This window comes from Dromiciops gliroides, chromosome 4 (genome assembly GCF_019393635.1).
Source record: "Dromiciops gliroides isolate mDroGli1 chromosome 4, mDroGli1.pri, whole genome shotgun sequence".
NCBI classification, from domain to species: Eukaryota; Metazoa; Chordata; class Mammalia; order Microbiotheria; family Microbiotheriidae; genus Dromiciops; species Dromiciops gliroides.
The window spans coordinates 466,680,473-466,700,516 of NC_057864.1; the positions used below are offsets into that span (position 1 = coordinate 466,680,473).

At 45.7% G+C, this 20,044-nt stretch overlaps 1 protein-coding gene across 1 annotated transcript in view; it reads right to left on the reverse strand.

Annotated features, from left to right (window-relative positions):
- The window catches only part of SMG6 (SMG6 nonsense mediated mRNA decay factor), a 179,535-nt gene extending 159,549 nt beyond the window's left edge, over positions 1–19,986 (reverse strand). The window contains exons 1-8 of the mRNA XM_044003043.1: positions 19,802–19,986; positions 14,261–16,013; positions 13,585–13,777; positions 12,285–12,395; positions 11,282–11,388; positions 10,766–10,844; positions 7,502–7,612; positions 7,069–7,281 (exon numbers count right to left, since the gene is read on the reverse strand). Of these exons, the coding sequence (XP_043858978.1) occupies positions 7,069–7,281; positions 7,502–7,612; positions 10,766–10,844; positions 11,282–11,388; positions 12,285–12,395; positions 13,585–13,777; positions 14,261–16,013; positions 19,802–19,889 (2,655 nt within the window). The 5' untranslated portion in view covers positions 19,890–19,986. The remainder of the gene's footprint in view (positions 1–7,068; positions 7,282–7,501; positions 7,613–10,765; positions 10,845–11,281; positions 11,389–12,284; positions 12,396–13,584; positions 13,778–14,260; positions 16,014–19,801) is intronic.
- Between the last annotated feature and the right edge of the window lie 58 nt (positions 19,987–20,044).

Consider the following 20,044-nt stretch of genomic DNA (forward strand, 5'->3'; position numbering starts at 1 on the left):
CAACTGCCTCACAAAAAAAAAAAAAAAAAAAAAAAAAGGAACTTGATATGCCAAGACATAGCACAAGCTAAAAAGAACAACAGCTTCAAAAGAAGTTTAAATAAATGGATAGAAAAATAAGATCAACTATCATGGTTGAGGGCAAATAGCCTTTCAAGTTGTTACACTGCATGTGCTTCTGAAACATGCCCCTGAGTGTCACTGTCAGAGAGAAACAAACCATATGGACAATGGACCTAATATAATACAATAATTCATCTGTTCTTATTCAAATAAATGTAAGAGTTGCCAGCAGAGAACAAGCTCTTGGTAGAACAAGGTTCTCTCATGTGGAAAGGCTTCAAATAGACCCCCAAAACAAACAGCTTGCTATCCAAGGACCAATCTAGCTAAATATGTTTTGTTTTGTTGATGGGGCAATGAGGGTTAAGTGACCAGCCCAGGGTCACAGAGCTAGTAAGTGAGACTGAATTTGAACTCAGGTTCTCCTGAATCCAGGGCTGGTGCTTTATCCACTGTGCCACCTAGCTGCCCTGATCTAGCTAAATATGGAGAAGAGGCCCTAGTAGACTGGCCAGTAGTAGGTGATCCAAATTTTGGCCACAGCAACTAATAAAACGAAAAATATATAAATATAAAATGGCCTTCAGTGAAGCAGTAGGAAAGGGGGCAAAATAAAGTTGTGCCTATCTTTTGACCTAGCAATACCACTATGAGGTCTGTATCCCAAAGAGATCAAAGAAAAGGGAAAAGGACCTACTTTTACTAAAATATTTATAACAATGTAGGTGTGGGGGTGTGTATATAAAGAGAGAGAGAGAGAGAGAAAAGCTCTTTTTGTGGTGTCAAAGAATTGGAAACTGAGGGGAGGCCCATCAATTGGGGAATGGCCAAACAAGTTGTGGTATATGACTGTGATGAAATACTATTGGGCTATAAGAAATGACAAGTGAGATGGTTTCAGAAAACCCAGGAAAACATATATGAACTGATGCAAAGTGAAGTAAGAGGGAAAAGGAGAACACTGTAGACAGTAACAGCAATATTGGAAAACTTAAGCTACCCCGACCAATAAAATTATCCAAGACAGCTCTGAAGAACATATGAGGGAAAATGCTCTCTATCCGCAGAGACAGAACTGATGACTTTTGAGTGCAAATTGAAGTATAATTTTTTTCACTTTCTTTATTATTCTTGGTTGTTGGTATTTTCTGCAACATGGCAAACTGAAAATATGTTTTGCATGATTTCACATGTATAATTGATATCATATTGTTTGCCTTCTAAATGAATGGATGGCAGATGGAGGGAGGGAGTAGGAAATGCAAACTTTTTTTAAATGGATGTTAAAAAATGTTTTAAATAAATGATTTATTTAAATGTAGGGGAATAGAGCATTTGAGGAATCATGCGATTTTTCGTCTAGGAACATTAATTTAACTGTTGGTACTCTAAATGTGGAATGTTTTTCCAATGACCCAGCAGGCGACATACTACTGCAAGGACTGAGCCATTATCAACACTGATATTTTTTGCTACAAATGAAGCTAGTTGATGATATTCTTTTTTCCCCATATAAATATTTTATTATTTTCCAGTTATATTTAGAGACAATTTTCAACATTTGTTTTTATAAAATTTCTAGTTTCATATTTTTCTCCCTCCTTCCCCCCTCCCCAAGACAGCAAGTCATCTGATATAGGTTATATATGTACAATTACATTAAACATATTTCTGCATCAGTCATGTTATAAGAAAAGAATCAGAGCAAAAAGGAAAAACCTCAAAAAAGAAAACCCACAACAACAAATAGAAACAGTACGGTTCGATCTGCATCCAGATTCCACAGTTCTTTTTTTTTTCTGGATTGGGAGAGCATTTTCCATCAAGAGTTTTTAGAACTATCTTAGACCATTGTATTGCTGAGAAGAATCAAGTCTATCACAATTGATCAACACATAATATTGTTGATACTGTGTACAATGTTCTCCTGGTTCTGCTCATCTCACTCATAGTTGATGATATTCTAACACTCATTAGATAGACAAAGATGGTAAAAAAAACATATAGTCATAGGAAGAAAGGGACTCTACTATTAGTAGAACTATAAAGTGGTCCAATCACTACAGAAAATAAGTAAGGTGCAAAAAAGTAACTAAATTTTTCAAACCTTCTGCCCCAGCAAGCTCAATACTACTAGACATGTCTCCTAAGTCTGTTAAATACAGAATGAAAAGTTGTGTACCTACCACACCATACATAGCAATATTTTGGGTAGCACTAAACAAGTGGAAACAAATTGGCCAGCCATCAGTAAGGGAATGATTAAAACAAATTATGATCTTGGAATAGAAATGACTACTGGGGCAGCTAGGTGGTGCAGTGGATAGAGCACCAGCCCTGGAGTCAGGAGGATCTAAGTTCAAATTTGGCCTCAGACACTCAACACTTACTAGCTGTGTGACCCTGGGCAAGTCACTTAACCCCAATTGCCTCACCAAAAAAAAAAAAATAATAATAAATGACTACTAAGTGCAATGCAAGAAACAACAAAAAAGGGAGAAATTCAGATAAGCAAGGAATGACTTATATGACCTAATGCAGAGTAAAGAAAGCAAAATCAGGAGAAAAATATACAAAATGACTACAATAAGCAAACAAAACCTAAAAGGCAAACAAATCCTGGTTAATTGTAAATAAGAATCTTGATCATATAAAAAAGAAAACGAACCACACCTTTCTCCTTCCGATGGAGACGTGGGTGTAGAAAATTTTCAGAAATGATTGGTGTATCAATTGGATTTGATTCAACTGTTTCTTTGTTAAAAAGGAAGAGCTTAAGGATTGAAGAGTACCCTACCCACCCAATGATTGTTATGTAAAAACAGAGGCAACAATAAATCTTTAAAAGTAAAAAAAATACATGAAACCAGGAGATACAAGAAAATTAAAGCTAAATGAAATGATGGTTTATTTCCTTCTTTAGTAGAATCTATAAAGGAGATGGTAGACATGGTTTTATCATGTGTTCCAAGATAACTGCAATTTGTGCCCACAAGATAGTGTAGAGTAACAGAAAGACTACTACTATGTTTGAAGTCACTGGATCAAAATTCTAATTTCAACTTTGCAGCTTACTACCTGTATAACCTTAAGCTATTCAGTCAATTAGTAAATAAACAGTTATTAAGAATCTACTATAAAAAAATTAAAATAAAAAAAATTTTTATAAAAAGGATCTGCTATAAGCTAGGCACTAGGCCAAGCACTAGGCAAAGAAGGCAAGGGTCTCTGGGAAAAAAAAACAGGCCAACGACTGGGTACAAACGAGATTTATGTGGGATAAAGAGGCGATAATCAACAGGTAAAAGCTCTATCAATGCTTACTTACTGACTGCTCTGTAAAATGATGACAGTAGACTAGAGGATTTTTAAGGTCCCTTTCAACTCTAGATCTATGAGCCTATGATCCCACTAACATTTGTTGCAGAAGATAAATGTAGCCATTCTACAAAGAATTGGGCAAGATTTTCCAAACCAAGTTAATCTACACCTTGATACTCAAATGCAAAAGCAGACACAGGAAAGATGGCAAAATAAATGTTGGAAAATAAGATTCAGGTTTAAAATATAAAATGAGAATAAAGTCCTATATATCACTCAGACACCTTAGATGTGCATTATGACTATTGTCTTCAAAGAAAAAGCAAGACTGCCAGGCATGACGAGTAATAAACACCACCACAAAAAAAAAATTAACTGTATCTTAACAGCGAATGACTGGTTACTGATGGAGAATAGTGTCTGAGCTGTTAGTGTGTAGTCAGATAATTAACTAGTAAAGGCAAAGGTTAAATCAACATCAAGTTAGAAGTAAGTATAACTGAATGCAGAATTCCAGAAAACAGCAAGGAGAGAGAAGAAGGTTTTCCTAAATAAGCAATGCAAATAAATAAAACAACAGAATGGGAAAGACAAGAGGTCTCTTCAAGAAAATCAGAGATAGGGGGCAGCTAGGTGGCGCAGTGGATAGAGCACCAGCCCTGGAGTCAGGAGGACCTGAGTTCAAATCCGGCCTCAGACACTTAACACTTACTAGCTGTGTGACCCTGGGCAAGTCACTTAACCCCAATTGCCTCACTTTAAGAAAAAAAAAAGAAAATTAGAGATATCAAGGGAACATTTCATGCAAAAATGGGCATGAAAAAACACAAAAATGGTAGGGACTTAACAGAAATAGAAGAGATTAAGAAGTAGTGGAAAAAATACACGAAGGAGCTATGCAAGAGTGATCTTTACATCACCTATAATCACAAAGGCATAGTTACTGATCAAAAGCCAGATATCTCGGAGGATTAAGTCAAGTGGGCCTTAGGAAACCCTGAGAACAATAAATCTAGTGGAGGTGACAGAATTCCAGCTGAGCTACTTAAAATCCTAGAAGATAACACTATTAAATTGCTGCACTCAATATGCCAAGCAGATTTGGAAAACAGTGACCATTGAATTGGAAAAGATCAGTTTATATCTCAATCCTAAAGAAGGGCAATGCCAAAGAATGCTCAAATTACTGAACAATTGCACTCATTTCACAAACTAGTAAAGTTATGCTCAAGATTCTGTAAGCTAGCTTCAGCAATATGTGAACTGAGAATGACCATAAGAACAAGCTGGTTTTCGAAGAGGCAGAGGAACTAGAGACCAAATTGCTAACATTTGCTGGATTATGGAGAAAGCAAGGGAGTTCCAGGAAAAAACCCATCTACTTCTGCTTCATTGACTGTGTGGATCACAACAAAAAGTCGTAAATGCTCCAAGAAATGGAAGTACCAGGTCATCTCACTAGTTTCCTGAAGAACCTGTATGCAGGCCAGTTAGCAACAGCTAGAACCGAACATGGAACAACTGACTGGTTTAAGACTGGAAAAGCAGTATGACAAGGCTGTATGTTGTCACCTTATTTACTTAACTTCTATGCAGAGCACAGCATGCAAAATGCCAGGCTGCACGAATCAAAAGCCAGGTTGCCAGGAGAAATATTAACAATCTCAAATATGCGAACGATACCATTCTGATGGAAGAAAATGAAGAACTAAGAAGCCTCTGGCTGGAGGTAAAAGAGTAGCATGTGGGGCAGCTAGGTAGTGCAGTGGATAGAGCACCTGCCCTGGAGTCAGGAGGATCTGAGTTCAAATCCAGTCTCAGACACTTGACACTTACCAGCTATGTGACCCTGGGCAAGTCACTTAACCCCAATTGCCTCACCAAAAAAAAAAAAAGAGTAGAGTATAAAAGCTGGCCTGAAGCTTAACATTAAAAAAACAACAAGAAGAACTACTAAGATTTTGGCAACTGGTCCCATTGCTTCCTGGCAAACAGAGGGAGAAGAGCTGGAAGCAGTGTCAGACGGCAACTGCCGAAATTAAATGAGAAGACACTTGCTCCTTGGAAGGAAAGCTCTGGCAAATCTGGACAGCAGACTAAAAAGCAGAGACATCCCCATGCTGACAAAGGTCTGTATAGTCAAAGCTATGGTTCTTCCAGTGGAACTGTAGAGCTGTGACGGGTGGACTATAAAGAACCTGAGCACTACAGAATCAACGTTTTCAAATTGTGGTGCTGGAGAAGACTTTTGAGAATCCCTTGGACAGCAAGGAGATCAAATCAGTCAATACTTAAAGAAATTAATTCAGGTTATTCACTGGAAAGCGCAATACTGAATTTCAAGCTTAAATACTCTGGCCACATCATAAGAAGATGGGACTCATCGGAAAAGACCCTGGTACTGGGAAAGACTGAAGGCAAAAGTTAAAGGGAAGGACAGAAGATGAAATAGATCATGTTATAGAAGCAATGAGCATGAGCTTGAACGGATTTCAGGAGATAGTGGAGGACAGAAAGGTCTGTCATGCTATGGTCCATGGGATGATGATAACAACCACCACCATCAGCAGCAGCTAGCTCAAACAGAAAGAATTTCCATGCTGGAAAGAATGCAAATTGTTTTCTTGCTTCTTAAAATATGTATTTGTTTTATTAATGTCTTTGTTATTAGGGCACCATTACTTCTGAATATGCCTTTCCCCTAGGCCCTTCTTCTTCAGGAATGGAGTGTACACTAGGAAACAGGGGTGGGCCATCCTTAGAACAAAGGTACAGCACAGATGGACAGAAGCCCAAGTGGGACACTCAAATTCACAAAAGGTATAGTGTATGAGAAGGTGGCAGCAAATGGCACACTGGGAGCTCCTCTTTAGAGAATTTATGGATGAACCCAGACTAGAATCATGTAGGTGAGGTGTCACATTATGATATGCACTGACAAAAGTTGCCCTCATATCAATGAATTCACAGAAGCACCAAAATATATTCAAACAGGCTGCCAATGAAAAGTTTTAGTGGCCATGAAGCTGAACAAGAAGAACGACAGCAAACGGACCAAAGCACTGTGTAGCAGAATCAATCCTGAGTTTAAAGGTTCACCCAGTGGGGATGATTATTTTCAAAATCATACAGAGAACTAGCTAACTGAAGACCAAGAAGGAAACAGGAAAAAGAATATAAAATTGAAGTTACCAAACCAAAAAGGGAAAAGTCAGTTCAAAAGTTGAGCTATAAGAAAGAACGCTTGTGTTTTGACAATTACTTCTTGGAAGTGACAGACTCAACCTTATGACTGACATTTCAGTCAAATCTCCAGCCTCCAAAACATGGGAGGAAATAACTGCTCCAGTCTCAGTTGTATGAAGGAGAAAACTTAAGGCAACAAGATTCTAGATGGGACCATGTAAACTCCCAACAGATCAAGCTAATCTATAGCATCGAAAATATCTCTTCCCACAGATGGGGCATCCAAATCAAGGGCCCTGAATTAGCCTCTTTCTGAGGTCAAACAGTGCCACCCAGTGGTGAGAGAGGGGAGCAATGATAAGAAAGGAAGCTGAAGCAGAGGGAAGGGCAGAGGATGGCTGAAGTATCCCATTTCTCCTATGCTGTGTAGAAAATGCCGCAAGCCCACACTATTTGCATGTACACAAGAGACCAGAGAGGCCAGCCGCTGGTACTCACATCGCTGGGGCTTAAGCTGCTAAGGCCATTCTCCTGCTCGGAATCCTTCCCTGACTCAGTGCCCTGGGAAGATCGGGAATGGGAGGGGTGGATCCAAATCTCCAGGCGGGTGGTGTCGTCACCCACGTGCCGGAAAGTTGACCTCCTGCCTTTCCTCCATTGGTTAGGGCTCAGCTCCATCTCCTCGTGCTGCTTTTTCTCCATCTGCTCTGCCTGCATGCACACACAAACACACACTTAAGACTCAGCTAAGAGAGGGAGCAAGAAAGGTAAGGCATCCCCCAGTGGCAAAGCGGCAGTGCTCCACCGGCTTAGCCCCTTCCAATTCTCTGAACTGGCTATTGTGGCTGACCTAGTCTGACAGCCAAGCAATTCACCCTTCCCAGGGCCCAATGCTGGTGGGGATCTCCTTGGGGGTCCACACCCCACTCACCTTTCGTTTAGTCTCTTCAAACAAGCTCATTAGGCTCTCCTTGGCTGTAAGGATAGGGTTGCTGGCAGCTAAGCTGCGCATGTAATAGTACACAGCATCGAGCTTCCTCCTCTGTCAAAACAAAGCAGATATTCTCAGGTCCCTCCCAAAGCTCAGCCTGAGGCAATCTGGTCAGCTTTCCTAGTCTTCCGAAATGGGCACATTCACAATCCCACATGAACTGGGGGAGGGGACGGGGAGGAGCAGAAGAAGCCCAGGCTTTCCTTGGCCTTCTGACTAAGTCCCACCCATTTCCACCTCCTGGCCTTTGCAGCTATGTTGACCACCATCCCCTCCATTCTTCAAACCTCAACTTTTCTAAATTCTTCCATGTTGGTTTTTTCCAGTTCTAAAACCACAACACTCTATAGCCCCTACAATTCATTTCTGCACTTCAAGCGTTGTATCGTACTGTTAGTTAAACAATATCAATGGGGACGCACATATGTGCTTTATATTACCAACTAGATTTTAAGTTGATTGAGGGCAGGGACTGTATATTGCCATTTCTCTTAGTCAAAAAACATTTATTTTAAATGTTTACTATGGGCCAGGCACTGTGCCAAGTGCTAGAGGTACAAAGCAAGGCAAGAACAATCCCTGTCCTCAAGGAGCATATATTCTAGTGAGGAGATAACATGTAAAGAACTAGGTACACAGAAGATATTCACAGAATAGAGAAGAGGTAATCTGAGAAGGGAAGGCACTAGCAGCTAGGGGCCCTGGGAAGATGGAAGTTGACCTAAGTGTTGAAGGAAACCAGGACAATTCAGGGGTGGAGATGAAGGGGACCAAGTGTTCACATATGGGGGACAGCCAGTACAAGGGCCTGGAGGTGGGAGGTGGAACTCTGACTGAGGAACTGCAAGGAGGCTAGTAGAGCTGGATGGGAGAACAGGTGGAGAAAATCAAGTTTAAGAAGGCAAAAGGGAAGAAGGAGCCAAGTTATGAAGCTGAAAAGAGGAATTTCTATTTGTTCCTGGATACAACAGGGAGCCACTGGGGCTCAGTGACCATAGAGGTGGCATGAAGGCCACCTTGGCATGGCCAAACAAGGGACAGAGAGGTTCAGAGAAGATAAAAGAGACAACTTTGATTACATAAAACTAAAACATTTTTATATAAACAAAACTGTTATAGATAAAGTTATTTGGGAAACAGTTAAGTGAGAAAATATCTTTGCAGCAAGTTGCTCTGCTAAAAGACTCATCTTCAAACTAAACAAAGAACTGACACATATGTAAAAAAGAAGAGCTATTGCTCACTTGATCAATGGTTAAACAGGCAGAGATCCAAGCTACCAATAAGCCATACGAAAAAATGCTCCAAATTACTAAAAAGAGTCAAAAGCATAGAAAAGGGACTCTAAAGTTCCAACTTCATCAGCGTGGCAGAAAAAACATAAAAAAGAAAAACGAAGAATGTTGGCAGGTTCTGGGGGAAAAGGCACAACAATGCACTGTAGATGGGGCTGTGAAGTGACACAACCACTCTGGAAAAGCCACTTAAATGAACAAACTATTAAGCCAAATCAGAAGTGATGAAAGAAAGAGTAAAAGGGTCCATACTTGCAGAAATATTTAGAGCAGCTCTTTCCATGGTGGCAAAGAACTGGAAAACTGAGGGGGTGTCCATCAACTGGGGAAATGTCTGAACAAATTATGACAGACGAGTGTGATAGAATGCCAATGGGCCATAAGAAATGGCGAAGGCAAAGGGTTCAGAGAAACCTGAGAAGACTTGTATGAACTGAGACAGAAAAGTGAGAAGGACTAGCGGGAAAAGTTATATGCTAACAAGAACAACATAAAAAGAAACCAGCTTCTAAAGACTTTCAGAACTCTGATCAACACAATGCCCGAGTGACCAAAGGCCTGGCGATGAAACCTGCCACCTTCTGATAGAGAGATGGCAGATTCAAGACAGAGAAGACACACATCTTGGGGCATGACACTGTGCTTTGCTCAGCTCTGCATGTCTGTGAGTAGGGTTTTCTTTGCTTTCTTGTTTTTGGGGAGAAGATGAGAGGAGAGAAAAATAAAATAAAACAACTCAAGAAAAGCAAAAAACAAAAAAGTCACCTTGGCAGTTGAGTCAAGGATGAAGTGGAGTGGGGAGAGAAGTGAGGCAGGAAGGCCAGTGGTGATGAGATCCTGAACTGGGGTTAAGGCTACATGAGCAGAAAGAAAGGCCTGGACACAAGAGACATGGCAACAAACGGCTATGTTACTGTAAGCAAAATAAGTGCAAGTGAGGAGCTGAAGATGGCACAGAGGTGACGGCACTAGGGCCTAAGAGGATGACACAGCCCTCCATGGGGCTGCACAGAGGGGAGAGTTCTGAAGCAAAAACAATGAGTTCTGTTTTGGGATGCCCAGGAGGCAGACTGTAGTTCTGGAAAGAGACTTAGGACTGGAGACAGAGATCTTGGAATCATCCATAACTGAAACCCACAGGAGCAGAGGAAATCACCAAGTGAGATAGCATAGAACAAAAAGCAAAGCCTTTCTATCCCCCACAGTATCTATTATAATGCCTACAACAATGTTAAACATATAATAACATACTATGTTCTCAATAAATATTTGACTGATTAGGAAATAAAATGAATGACATGAGGTAAAACAAAATAAGGAAAGGAAACTCAACTGTTTTGATAAGTATATGTGGGTTAAGGATAGGAAACTTTTCTAGGGAGGACCACAGCTACATGAAAGCAAGAGACATTTATTTCAGAGTGTTGGGTATCTTTTTGAGAGATACAGAAGGTCACACTCACACAAAGAAAGAAAAGGAGGAAGGTGGGCAAGAAAGAAAGGCAGCCATGGACAAGCAGAGAGAAAGGATAAATCAGTACAGATAAACAAACAGAGGAAGAGAAGAGAAGACTGTGTTTGTACATTTGTGAACTACACTGATTGTTAAATGACTCTAGTCACAACCTGCTTGGCCAGGCAGGAAATTTCAGGATCATTACAACCATGGAGCGGATGAAAAATCACCATTCTAGTTTCTTCAGACACCCCCTCTGACATGACAGCCACAGCAGTTTCAGGAGAGGAGGCACAAGAAGAGAGGTGGCAAGGAAAGGTGGACATTGTCAGTGCTGCTGAGGCCAGATGTTAAACCAATGGATGTCCCAAGCCAGAACTTATACTCTCAAATTCCAACTTTACCCCCGTGACAATTCAGGATCCCCTTGCCCCCATACACAGGTGTGCTTACCGTATACACTGCCAACAATGCCAACTGATTATAAGGTCGGCCATTCTTGGGAGCAATGTGCTGAGCCTTCAGGTACCAGCTAAAATGCAAAGAGGACAAGAACCCGTATCAGCTCAAGATAGCTATTTCCTGGTCTATTGCTGTTGTCTCCCCACCCGACCAAGCCAGGAGCTTGCACTGTGGCACTAAAGGCCAAAGAAGGGGGAATAGAGTGTGTGGAATGACCCGAGTGGGACACTGCACGGGCTTGTACCCATTTCTCATGCCAGGCTTAGACTTGAAAAACAAGGAGGCACCAAAAAAAAAAAAAAAGAAAAAGAAAAAAAAATGGGGCAGCTAGGTGGTGCAGTGGATAGAGCACCGGCCCTGGAGTCAGGAGGACCTGAGTTCAAATCCGACCTCAGACACTTAACACTTACTAGCTGTGTGACCCTCAGTAAGTCACTTAACCCCAAATGCCTCACCAAAAAAGAAAGAAAGAAAGAAAGAAAAACAAGGAGGAGTAAGAACAAGTACCTTCGTGCTTTCCCATAGTTTGTTGTGTCATTGGCTTGCTCCCGATACCTGGAAATGTCTCCTTGACAAATCATGCACCGCTGGGCACTGATTAATGCATACTTTACCTTCAAGTAAACAGTTAGCAAACATTTAGAGAAAATATGTGAATAATAAGAGTAGCAGCAAAATAAAGTTCTCAACAACACACCTGAGGACCCTGGACAATCCATGGAGCACTAAGCCCACTTTCTTTATATGGAAACAACACCTCATTTTAAAAGGAATACTGAAGGAAAAAAGGATAGAGAAGCAACAAGGAAATGAGGCATGGCTTCTTATTTTAAGAAAATGGGCTGGATGAGCTCAGACAAAGAGACTTTTCGCCAGCGCCAGCCACTCTTATCGATATTCCCCCACTTTTACAGGATGGGATGAGATCTGTGATTTCACAAGTGCCAGGACCTTATTGTTAAACTTCCTCTAGCAATGCAGAACAGCACCTCTGATGCCACTGGGACAAGGGAGAGGAAGAAAGGACAGAAGCCTTTATTACATGCCTCTTATGTGCCCTTTACCAATATCATCTCTTCTGACCTTGACCACAACCCTCTCAGGAGGAGCTATTACCATCACCATAGGGTAGACAAAGGTTAAGTGACTCTCAGCTTCTTCCTGACCGTAGGCCTGGGGTTCTGCCACTAGCCCCCTCCAGAAGCTAAGTGACTTGCCCAGGATCACAAAAGCCAGGTCTTCCCTCCTATGGGACCAGCCCTCTAATCACTGCCCTACGATGCTTCTCTTTTATATCACCTACACAATTCCAAAAACTCTCTTTTCTTTCCGCAGTTATGATCTTGCCCTCCCCTATCATTACCCCAAGCCTCCCTGGCTCAAGGAGAGCCATGAAAAGCACCCACCCTGTCAGATATCGAACTGGCAAGTAACTGAGGCAATACAGAAATTGTCCAGAGTCTAGATGAGAGAATGAAAGAATTCACTTGGAAGAGGAGAATCATTTTACCGTTTTCCTTAATGGTTTGCTGCGAATGGCCAGACCGTCCATGTAGTCCTCTAGCTTAAACTGGTATGTAACCTGCAGTTTCTGAAGCAAACTATCAAAGAAGCCAGTGCCCTGAGGAGAGAAGAGATGTGAAGAAGTTGTGACAGGATGGAAAACTCCTTAAGTTCTACCCTCCCCATAAAAGACCAAAAAGAGAAACTAAGGTGAGAGATGCAAAATTTGGCTACTCTTGCCAGTATTCCCAGAGTGTCAGCTGGAAGACCAAGACTGCCACCCCCTGTAAGCTTCATCATTATGAAAAAGATGCAGTAAAGAATTAGGAAATGGGGGGCAGAGCCAAGATGGTGGAGGAAAGACATTAAATGCACAGAGTTCCTGATACAATTACCCCAAAAATAGCAATAAAAGAACGCCTGTAGCAGAAAAACACACAAAAATACGGGCTGAGAGTCTTCTCCAGCTATAGATAGATTTCAAGGGCCACACTGGGCCACAAGTAAAAACTAACCCTGCAATCGGGCCGACACACCAGACACCCGCCTGAGGAATTTGCAGCACCGCTGTCTTCTGGAACTGAGCGTGCAGTCGGGTTAAACAGCTGGGGGGGGGGGGTGTTAGTGCAGGGGTACCAGTGGATTGGGCGAAAGAATTTGACTATCCCACCCGAGTGGGGAACCAGGAAAAAATCCTGAGCGGCAGGAGACCCAGGTTGGGGAGGGTAGCAGGCTTGCTGAAGCTAAGAACCACACTACAGAAAGCTTTGCTGGTTAGTTGTTTAGTAAGTAGGCTTGAGGTTATCTCCGGACCAGAGAACAGGCCAGGCGAGATTAAAACCTACAACCCTCCCCAAACCAAAACACCTGGGACCCTCTGAAGCTGGGAAGAGGAGCAGGGCAGAGAAGTAACCACCTCTCCACCCCCACCCAAGTGAAGAGTTTAAAATCAAATAAAAGCGAGGCCAGGCAGGCTGAGAAGCAGCTCAATCATCCCCCGGGCCACGCTGTAGCTTGAACAGTGTGTCCTGGAAGCAGCACTACACTTTAAGAAGGAGTTAAAAGCCAAGAAATAGTAGGCAGAGAAGAATTAGGAAATGAGGAGGTCCCTAGCCAGTCCAGGTTCATGCTCAATATGCACAATGAATGTACCTTAAGCAGAAGCTCAACGACGACAACAAAAAACAAGCATAGTGAGAGATCATTCCCATCCAAGCCTAGGCAAAGAACTCCACTTGGGTGGCTTCTTCAGTGAGCTGCCTGGCAGCAAGAGGCTGGCATGCATCCCCTCAAAGCAAGGGGCTCACCTCATCCAGTAGCTCCAGCAGCCTGTTCCGAATCTGCTCAGGGTTCTCAGCATTTGGATCCTTAAGCAGCTGCCTGAACTTCTCGATGACCTGGTAGAAAGCGCTCTTCCACAGGATCTGGTCCACGTTCTGATGATCAGAAAACTCGATGTCCAGCAGGAGGCAGCGCTCATAAAGTTGCACCAGCTCTGCTCTAAAATGGGACATATCAGAGGGTGAGATCAGAGACAGCCACTGAGAGGGGGCTCAGCACCTCAGGACCCAGCAAGAAAGGCCAGACTGCAGGGGGTGTGCAGCTAACACAGCAGCTGACACAAGATCCCCTTCCCTTCTCCATCTCAGGAGGCCACAATCACTTGAAGGTACATTTTTTTTTCAGTTAAATTTTTTTTTTTATTTTCCAGTTACATGTAAAGATAGTTTTCAACATTTGTTTTCATAAGATCTTGAGTTCCAAATTTTCCTCCCTTCCCTCCCCCCTCCCCAAGACAGAAAGCAATCTGACATAGGTTATATAGGTGCATTTTTCTTGAAGAGGGCAGGAGGTGGGGAGAATGCAGCCATTAGCTTTTTTCTGACTACACCCATTCTCTGCTCAGTTCTCTCCCTCTCCTACCAGGGTGTGATCCTGCCCACCTGTACCCCTCCCCAGCAGCTAGGAGAGGAACCCACATACCTGAGCTGGGCCATCTTTTCCAAGCCCTCAGGGCTGATTCGGTCCCTGGAAAGCAGGTTACTGAGCTGCAGTTCCTGGTTGTCGGCTACTCGAAGAAGCCGATGGAGCTCCTGGTGTTGCAGGTCCCTCACCTGCTGCTCCATCTCTTCCGGACTCAAGGAGCTGGCAGGAAGAGGGCCACAGACATACTGCCCAGATGGAGCAGGGTAGCCAGGGTAGTAAGCCCCTGGATACACCCCATTTGTAGGGCCCAGGGGATACTGCAGTGGGCCATAGCCTGTGTAGGGATACTGAGGCCCAGAGCCCGGTGCCCTGGGATAATAGTAAGGGTTGTCAGAGTTTTGAAACTTATAGTAAGATGCCTGGGCTTGGCGTGAGTCCCCCCAAGAAGTGGGGCTGACTTCCTCATCAGTATCCAGGAAGTGAAGCTGAGGGCTCTGGCTCTTGAGAGCAGGTTTCTGGTCAGGATTGTTTGGGTCCCACAGCCGCCGGGAAGTGCCTCCCCGGCCCCGATTCCGAGATCCCTTACCACCAGTTCCAAAGAGAAGCTTGGATCCCAAAAGCGTAGATTCTGGGGATCCTGTCATATTGGCCGAGAGTGCCGTGTGGGCAGGCAAAATCAGAATGCCCCGTCCACGACCCCGCAGCTCCTGGTTTGGGGTTTTGGAGTCTTGCTTTTCTGGGGCTTTGCCCATGCTGCCGGGGGCCCTGTCAGGCTTCAGTCTATCCACATCTTCCTTGGTCAGTCTCACCATGGACATGTCCTTGTTCATGATCTCCGAATCGAAAGTGACTCGAAGGCCCCCTCTGTTCTCCTTACCTTCACTTCTTCGTTCACCCTCCCCATGACAAGACCAGCTTCTGTCCAAAGGCTTCCTCCTCTCTGAGCTCCTCCGGGGTCCCAGGAAGTCTGGCTCATCAGTTCTGTCTTCATCCAGGGAGTCAGTTGAAGATACAGACACCTGCTTCTTCAGACGAGGCCTCTCCTTGGCCCGATCCTGACGCCGGCGCCGACCGCTGCTATCAGTGAGCCCGGCCCCCTCAGCGCTGTTGTTGCTCCCAGCCGAGCTGGTGCTACAAGTGCGATAGCGATTCCTCCGCTTGTCTGAACGCGAGTAACGCTTAGCCGAGCCAGGCTTGCCCTGGAGTGTGTCATCGTTGCTTTTCCTCGTCCCTTCCCCCTTTTCAGTCTTTTTGCCCTTGTCTCCCTTGACAGCCTTCTGGTTCTTCTCTGCTTCATCTCTGGAGGGCTTGACCTTGATACCATCTTTCCCAGAGTCCTTTTCAGGCTCACCATCCTCAACTCTGAGCTGCTCTACCTGACTGAGGACCTCGTTCTCTTCTACTCGGCTAGGCAGGTCTTTTGCAATAGTCTGTAGGCGTCTTCCAGGTTGATAGATCTGTAAATCTGGTTTCTTTGTTCTCTTAATAATTCTGAGAGACCGATCATCTTGTCCTGAGGCTTTAGGACAAGATTCCTGTCCCTGGAAGGGTTCTTTCCTTTCTGTGCCTACAGGGCCATTCTGCTGTTGGCTGTCCACCCCCTTGCACGGATCTCGAATGGCCTGGGTTCCATTTTCCTGAGCAGAGGTATCTCTGTCATTGGCAGTTTCATCCTTTAATTCCTCAGTCCCTGAAGGCTCCTTGATTTTGGTTTTGTTCCTCAGTCGGGAAAGACCAGGCTTATAGATTTCCAGATCTGGGCGCCTATTATCCTTACGCTGCCTGGGTTCCTTCAACTCCTTCATGTTTTCTGTGGGGGGGAGGGTAAAGAGAAGGGAAGTGTGTGAGAGAGAGAGAGAGAGAAAGAGAGAGAGTGTCACTGTGATTATGTAACAGAAAAGCAGGGCAAGATTACACACCCAAATGCTCATATTGGCAAGCAAGAAAGGAAAGGTCTCCAGAGGCCCCTGGAGCAGAAGGTGTTTTGAAATGGAAACAAAACAAGAGCTACAATTTGGGGTTTACATATGAGCTCAGCATCTGGCAAGGAAAAGAATCTAGTTATGTTGGGGCTACCTACACTTAGACAAGGAAAAAGAAAAATCTGTACTCTGGAATGACCAGAACTCTCATTCAGCCTTCTTGGACTTCAAACCAACCAGAAGCTCTCTGATGATCCCCTTCCCCAATATTCTCAATCTACAGAACCCCTTGAGTCATCTCAGGCCATTCTCCCTTCGCCTCCCGGGTGTGGCTAAATGCCACAAGTACTGTAGGATGAATGATTTTTACTAAAAAATATTTTGGAAAAGGGTTATGTACATAGCAATACAAAGGGCACAGCCTCCTCTAGGGGACCCAGTCCCTGCTACCATCTCTAAACCTGTAGACCAATGGCATAGCTAGAGTAATCCCCTCCTTGAGAGTACCAACCACACACACCTCCTGTTGGAGAAAATAGGAAGCAGTTCCTCTCACATTCTTCAACGCCACTCATGCTCACCAACTCCCTGACAGCAGCCAGCAAAGCCATTCCAAGGAAATAGTGCTCAGGCCCCCATCATTAGAACGCTGAGACCAGCTGCTGCCACGACGATGGAATGTGAGAAGAAAAAGGTTCTGCCAGGGAGCTTTCCCTGGAAGATGATGGAAGGATTGTGACATGCTCTCCTCCAAAGACCAAACTGGACTTTGCAAAAAAAAAAAAAAATTAAAAATGGGAACTAATTCAGACACGGGGGAGCCAGAACTCTTGGAATCATCTCTCAGGCTCCACTCGCTCACTAGCATATCAACAGAAGTCATTTAGCCTTTGCAAGTTCTGTTTCCCTCCCTGTGAAAAGGGAATGTTACTACCTGCCATGATTTACTATGTTTAGGAAAATGTGATATGAAGGTGTGAGTGTTAATACTGTAGTTTGAATCAAGGTGCTATGGAAATAGGCAGTGTTGTTCTGTAAACACTCAGAATGAATGACAACAGTCAGTCCCAGAGTTAGCTTCTATTTTTAGTCCAACTATTGATCCCTGATTAGTCTTTCCAACAGTAACAAAGCTAGAAAAAAGGCACTGTTGCTGCCAAAAGACACCAGAATAAAACGAATGGCAGGACGGGGCTGCTGCAACAAATACACAGGACCATTAAACCTATTTCAAGAACAAGCCCCACAGTTCATCCCAAAGGACAGAAGAAGGTTTCTGCTATTTGGATTGCAAAGCAGAGATACAGACAAGTCAATGAGCAACAAAAGCCAATCTCACAGTCTTTCCCCCTCCCTATGTCTTCACTGCTCCAAACTCCAGGCCCTTCCTCAATACTCTGCAGTTTTGGTCCCCACTGGGCAGCCCCTACTCCATGGCTCCCTCTCTTCCCTGGGCTTTCATGATGCGTCCTCTCCCAAGTCTCATCACTCATCATCTTCATGCCACTCCTTAATCATGAGGCCTCTGTCCTGGGCCCTTTTCCTCCTGGTTTCACAGGGTTCCACATCTGTAAGCAGATGGATGATACCCCAATCTACATATCCAGGTCTCAATTCTCCCATGTGATCCAGTCCCACCTCACCAACTGTCCACTAGATAACTTGACGGGGATGTCCCACGGTCATCTCAAGCACAACATGAGGACACCACCAGCCAGTCAGCCACATTTACAACTTCCGAATTCTTAGCTCTTCTTTCTCCCTCTCCCTCTCCCCAGTGTTACTGATGCCGCCTCTCTATCTCCCACCTCGGATCCCTTCTCTCTGCTCAGAGGGCTACCCTGGTGCAGGCCTCACGTTGTCTCTCCAGGACTACTGCAACAGCCTTCTGACTACTCTGCTTCTGGTCTTCCTCTTCTTTCAACCTCCACAAAGCTGCCACCAGATCTAACCATACCCCACCCCTACTCAAGAAGCTTCAGTGGCTCCCAATGACCTCTGGGAAAAGAGAGAAAACTCCTCAGCCAATCATTTAAAGCCCCACACAACCAGGCTTCAATCTATCTTTCCCAACTCCCTCCACAACACCCCCTCCTGGCACTTTCCATTCTAAACAGACTCCCAGCTCCTTGGCCTGTCCAGGATGCCCTTCCGCTCTGCACACGCCCCAGCTTCCTTCCAGGTGTAGATGCCCCCCTGGCCTGCTGGTCAATGCTCCTTCCCTCCTATTATCTTGTCTTGACTCTTCTGTTCACATAGTTTCCTAATAAAACACAACTGGGGGGGGGGGGGCAGCACCTAGATGGTGCAGTGGATAAAGCACCGGCCCTGGATTACCCGAGTTCAAATCCAGCCTCAGACACTTGACACTTACTAGCTGTGTGACCCTGGGCAAGTCACTTAACCCCCATCGCCCCACAAAAACAAACAAAAAACAACAACAACAACAAAACCACAATCGGGGCCTGGGAAGCAAGAATCGCAGTGGTGGTACTCCCCCTGTCTAGAACGAGGCTGCCCTGTACCTAACACACACTTAATAACCCAACTGAACCTGGGCCATCTCCTGTGCAGCCCCGGCCCCCAGGAAGGGCTGCTCCTGGGTTCCCAGGCACCCAAGGGCTCAACCCCAAAACCTACAGCCTAGGTGGGCTAGACCAGTCTCCCACCTCTTCCACCATTTGGGGAAGGTGTGGCTTGTGCCCCTGGGAATGCTGAGGTTTTACTTGTGGCAAGCCCTACTGAGAACCCATTTGCTCTCAGTAAAAAACTAAAGAAGTGAGGAGGCAGTCACAGGTTGCTTTTTCTCTCTCTCCCTAATTGCACTGATATTTTTTTCCTTCAGAAGCAGAAGAGACACCAGAGGGGGTGGGGGTGCAGGGAGAAGAAAAGGTAGGGCCAAGGGTGGGGAGAAAAGTGGGCAGGAGAAGAGGGGTGTGGGGGTGGTAGGCTTTGGGTGGGGAGGAGAAAAGGTGAAGGGGAAGAGGTATTGAAGGAAGAGAAGAGATGGGGGGGGTGGAGAAGAGGTGAGGGAAGAAAACAGGGAAAAGAAGAAGTGTTGGAGTGAAGGAGAAAAGCTAGGGCCTGAGAGGGAGGAAATTGGAGAGAGCAAAAGAGGAGGCTGAACTGGGGGGGGGGGGGGACAGGTGGAGGGAGAAGAGGTAAGAAAAAAGCAGGGAAGAAGAGATGGGGGGTGGGGGGGTGGAAAGTAGACCATGGATCGGGAGGAGGCAGGACGGGGGGGGGGGGGGGGAGGTTAGTCAGGGGGGGAAGAGATGGGGGGAAGAACGGGGGGGGAGGGAGAGGGAGGGGGATAGGAGGTAGGACCTGGGGGAGGTGGGAGGTGGAGATAAGACCTGAGGGGGGAGGGGGGGTACGAGGTAGGACCTGGGGGAGGAGAGAAGACAGGCGCGGGAGGAAGAGGGGGCGGGCCCGGGGCGGGGCAGGGGAGGAGGCTCCGGAGCCGGGGGGGAGGGGGGGGGGCGGAAGGCCGGAGAAGCGGGCGGGGCGGGCGGGGAGCTCTAAACCGGCGGCTCGAGCCCCCGCCCCTCTCGGTCCCTCCCCGTCCCTCCCCTCCCGGCCCCGCGGCCGCCGCCGGCCTCCCCGGAGGGCGCCGGGGGCGGGGGCTCGCAGGGGCCGGCCCAGCCCCGGAGCGGGGCGGGGCGGCGCGGCTTACCTCGGGCTCCCGCCTGCGGGGCCAGGGTGGCCAGGATCCCCCGCAGCTCGGCCGCCGAGACCCGGACACGCTCCAGCCCCTCCGCCATCTTCGCTGCTACTACTCCTCCAGCTCCGGCTCCGCCGCCGCCGCCGCCGCCACCGCCGCCGCGCGCAGCCAGGAAACCACGACGGGCGGGCGGGCGGACGGGCGGGCGGGCGGCGCGCGCTGCCCCCTCCCTCGCCCCGCCCCGCCCCGCCCCGA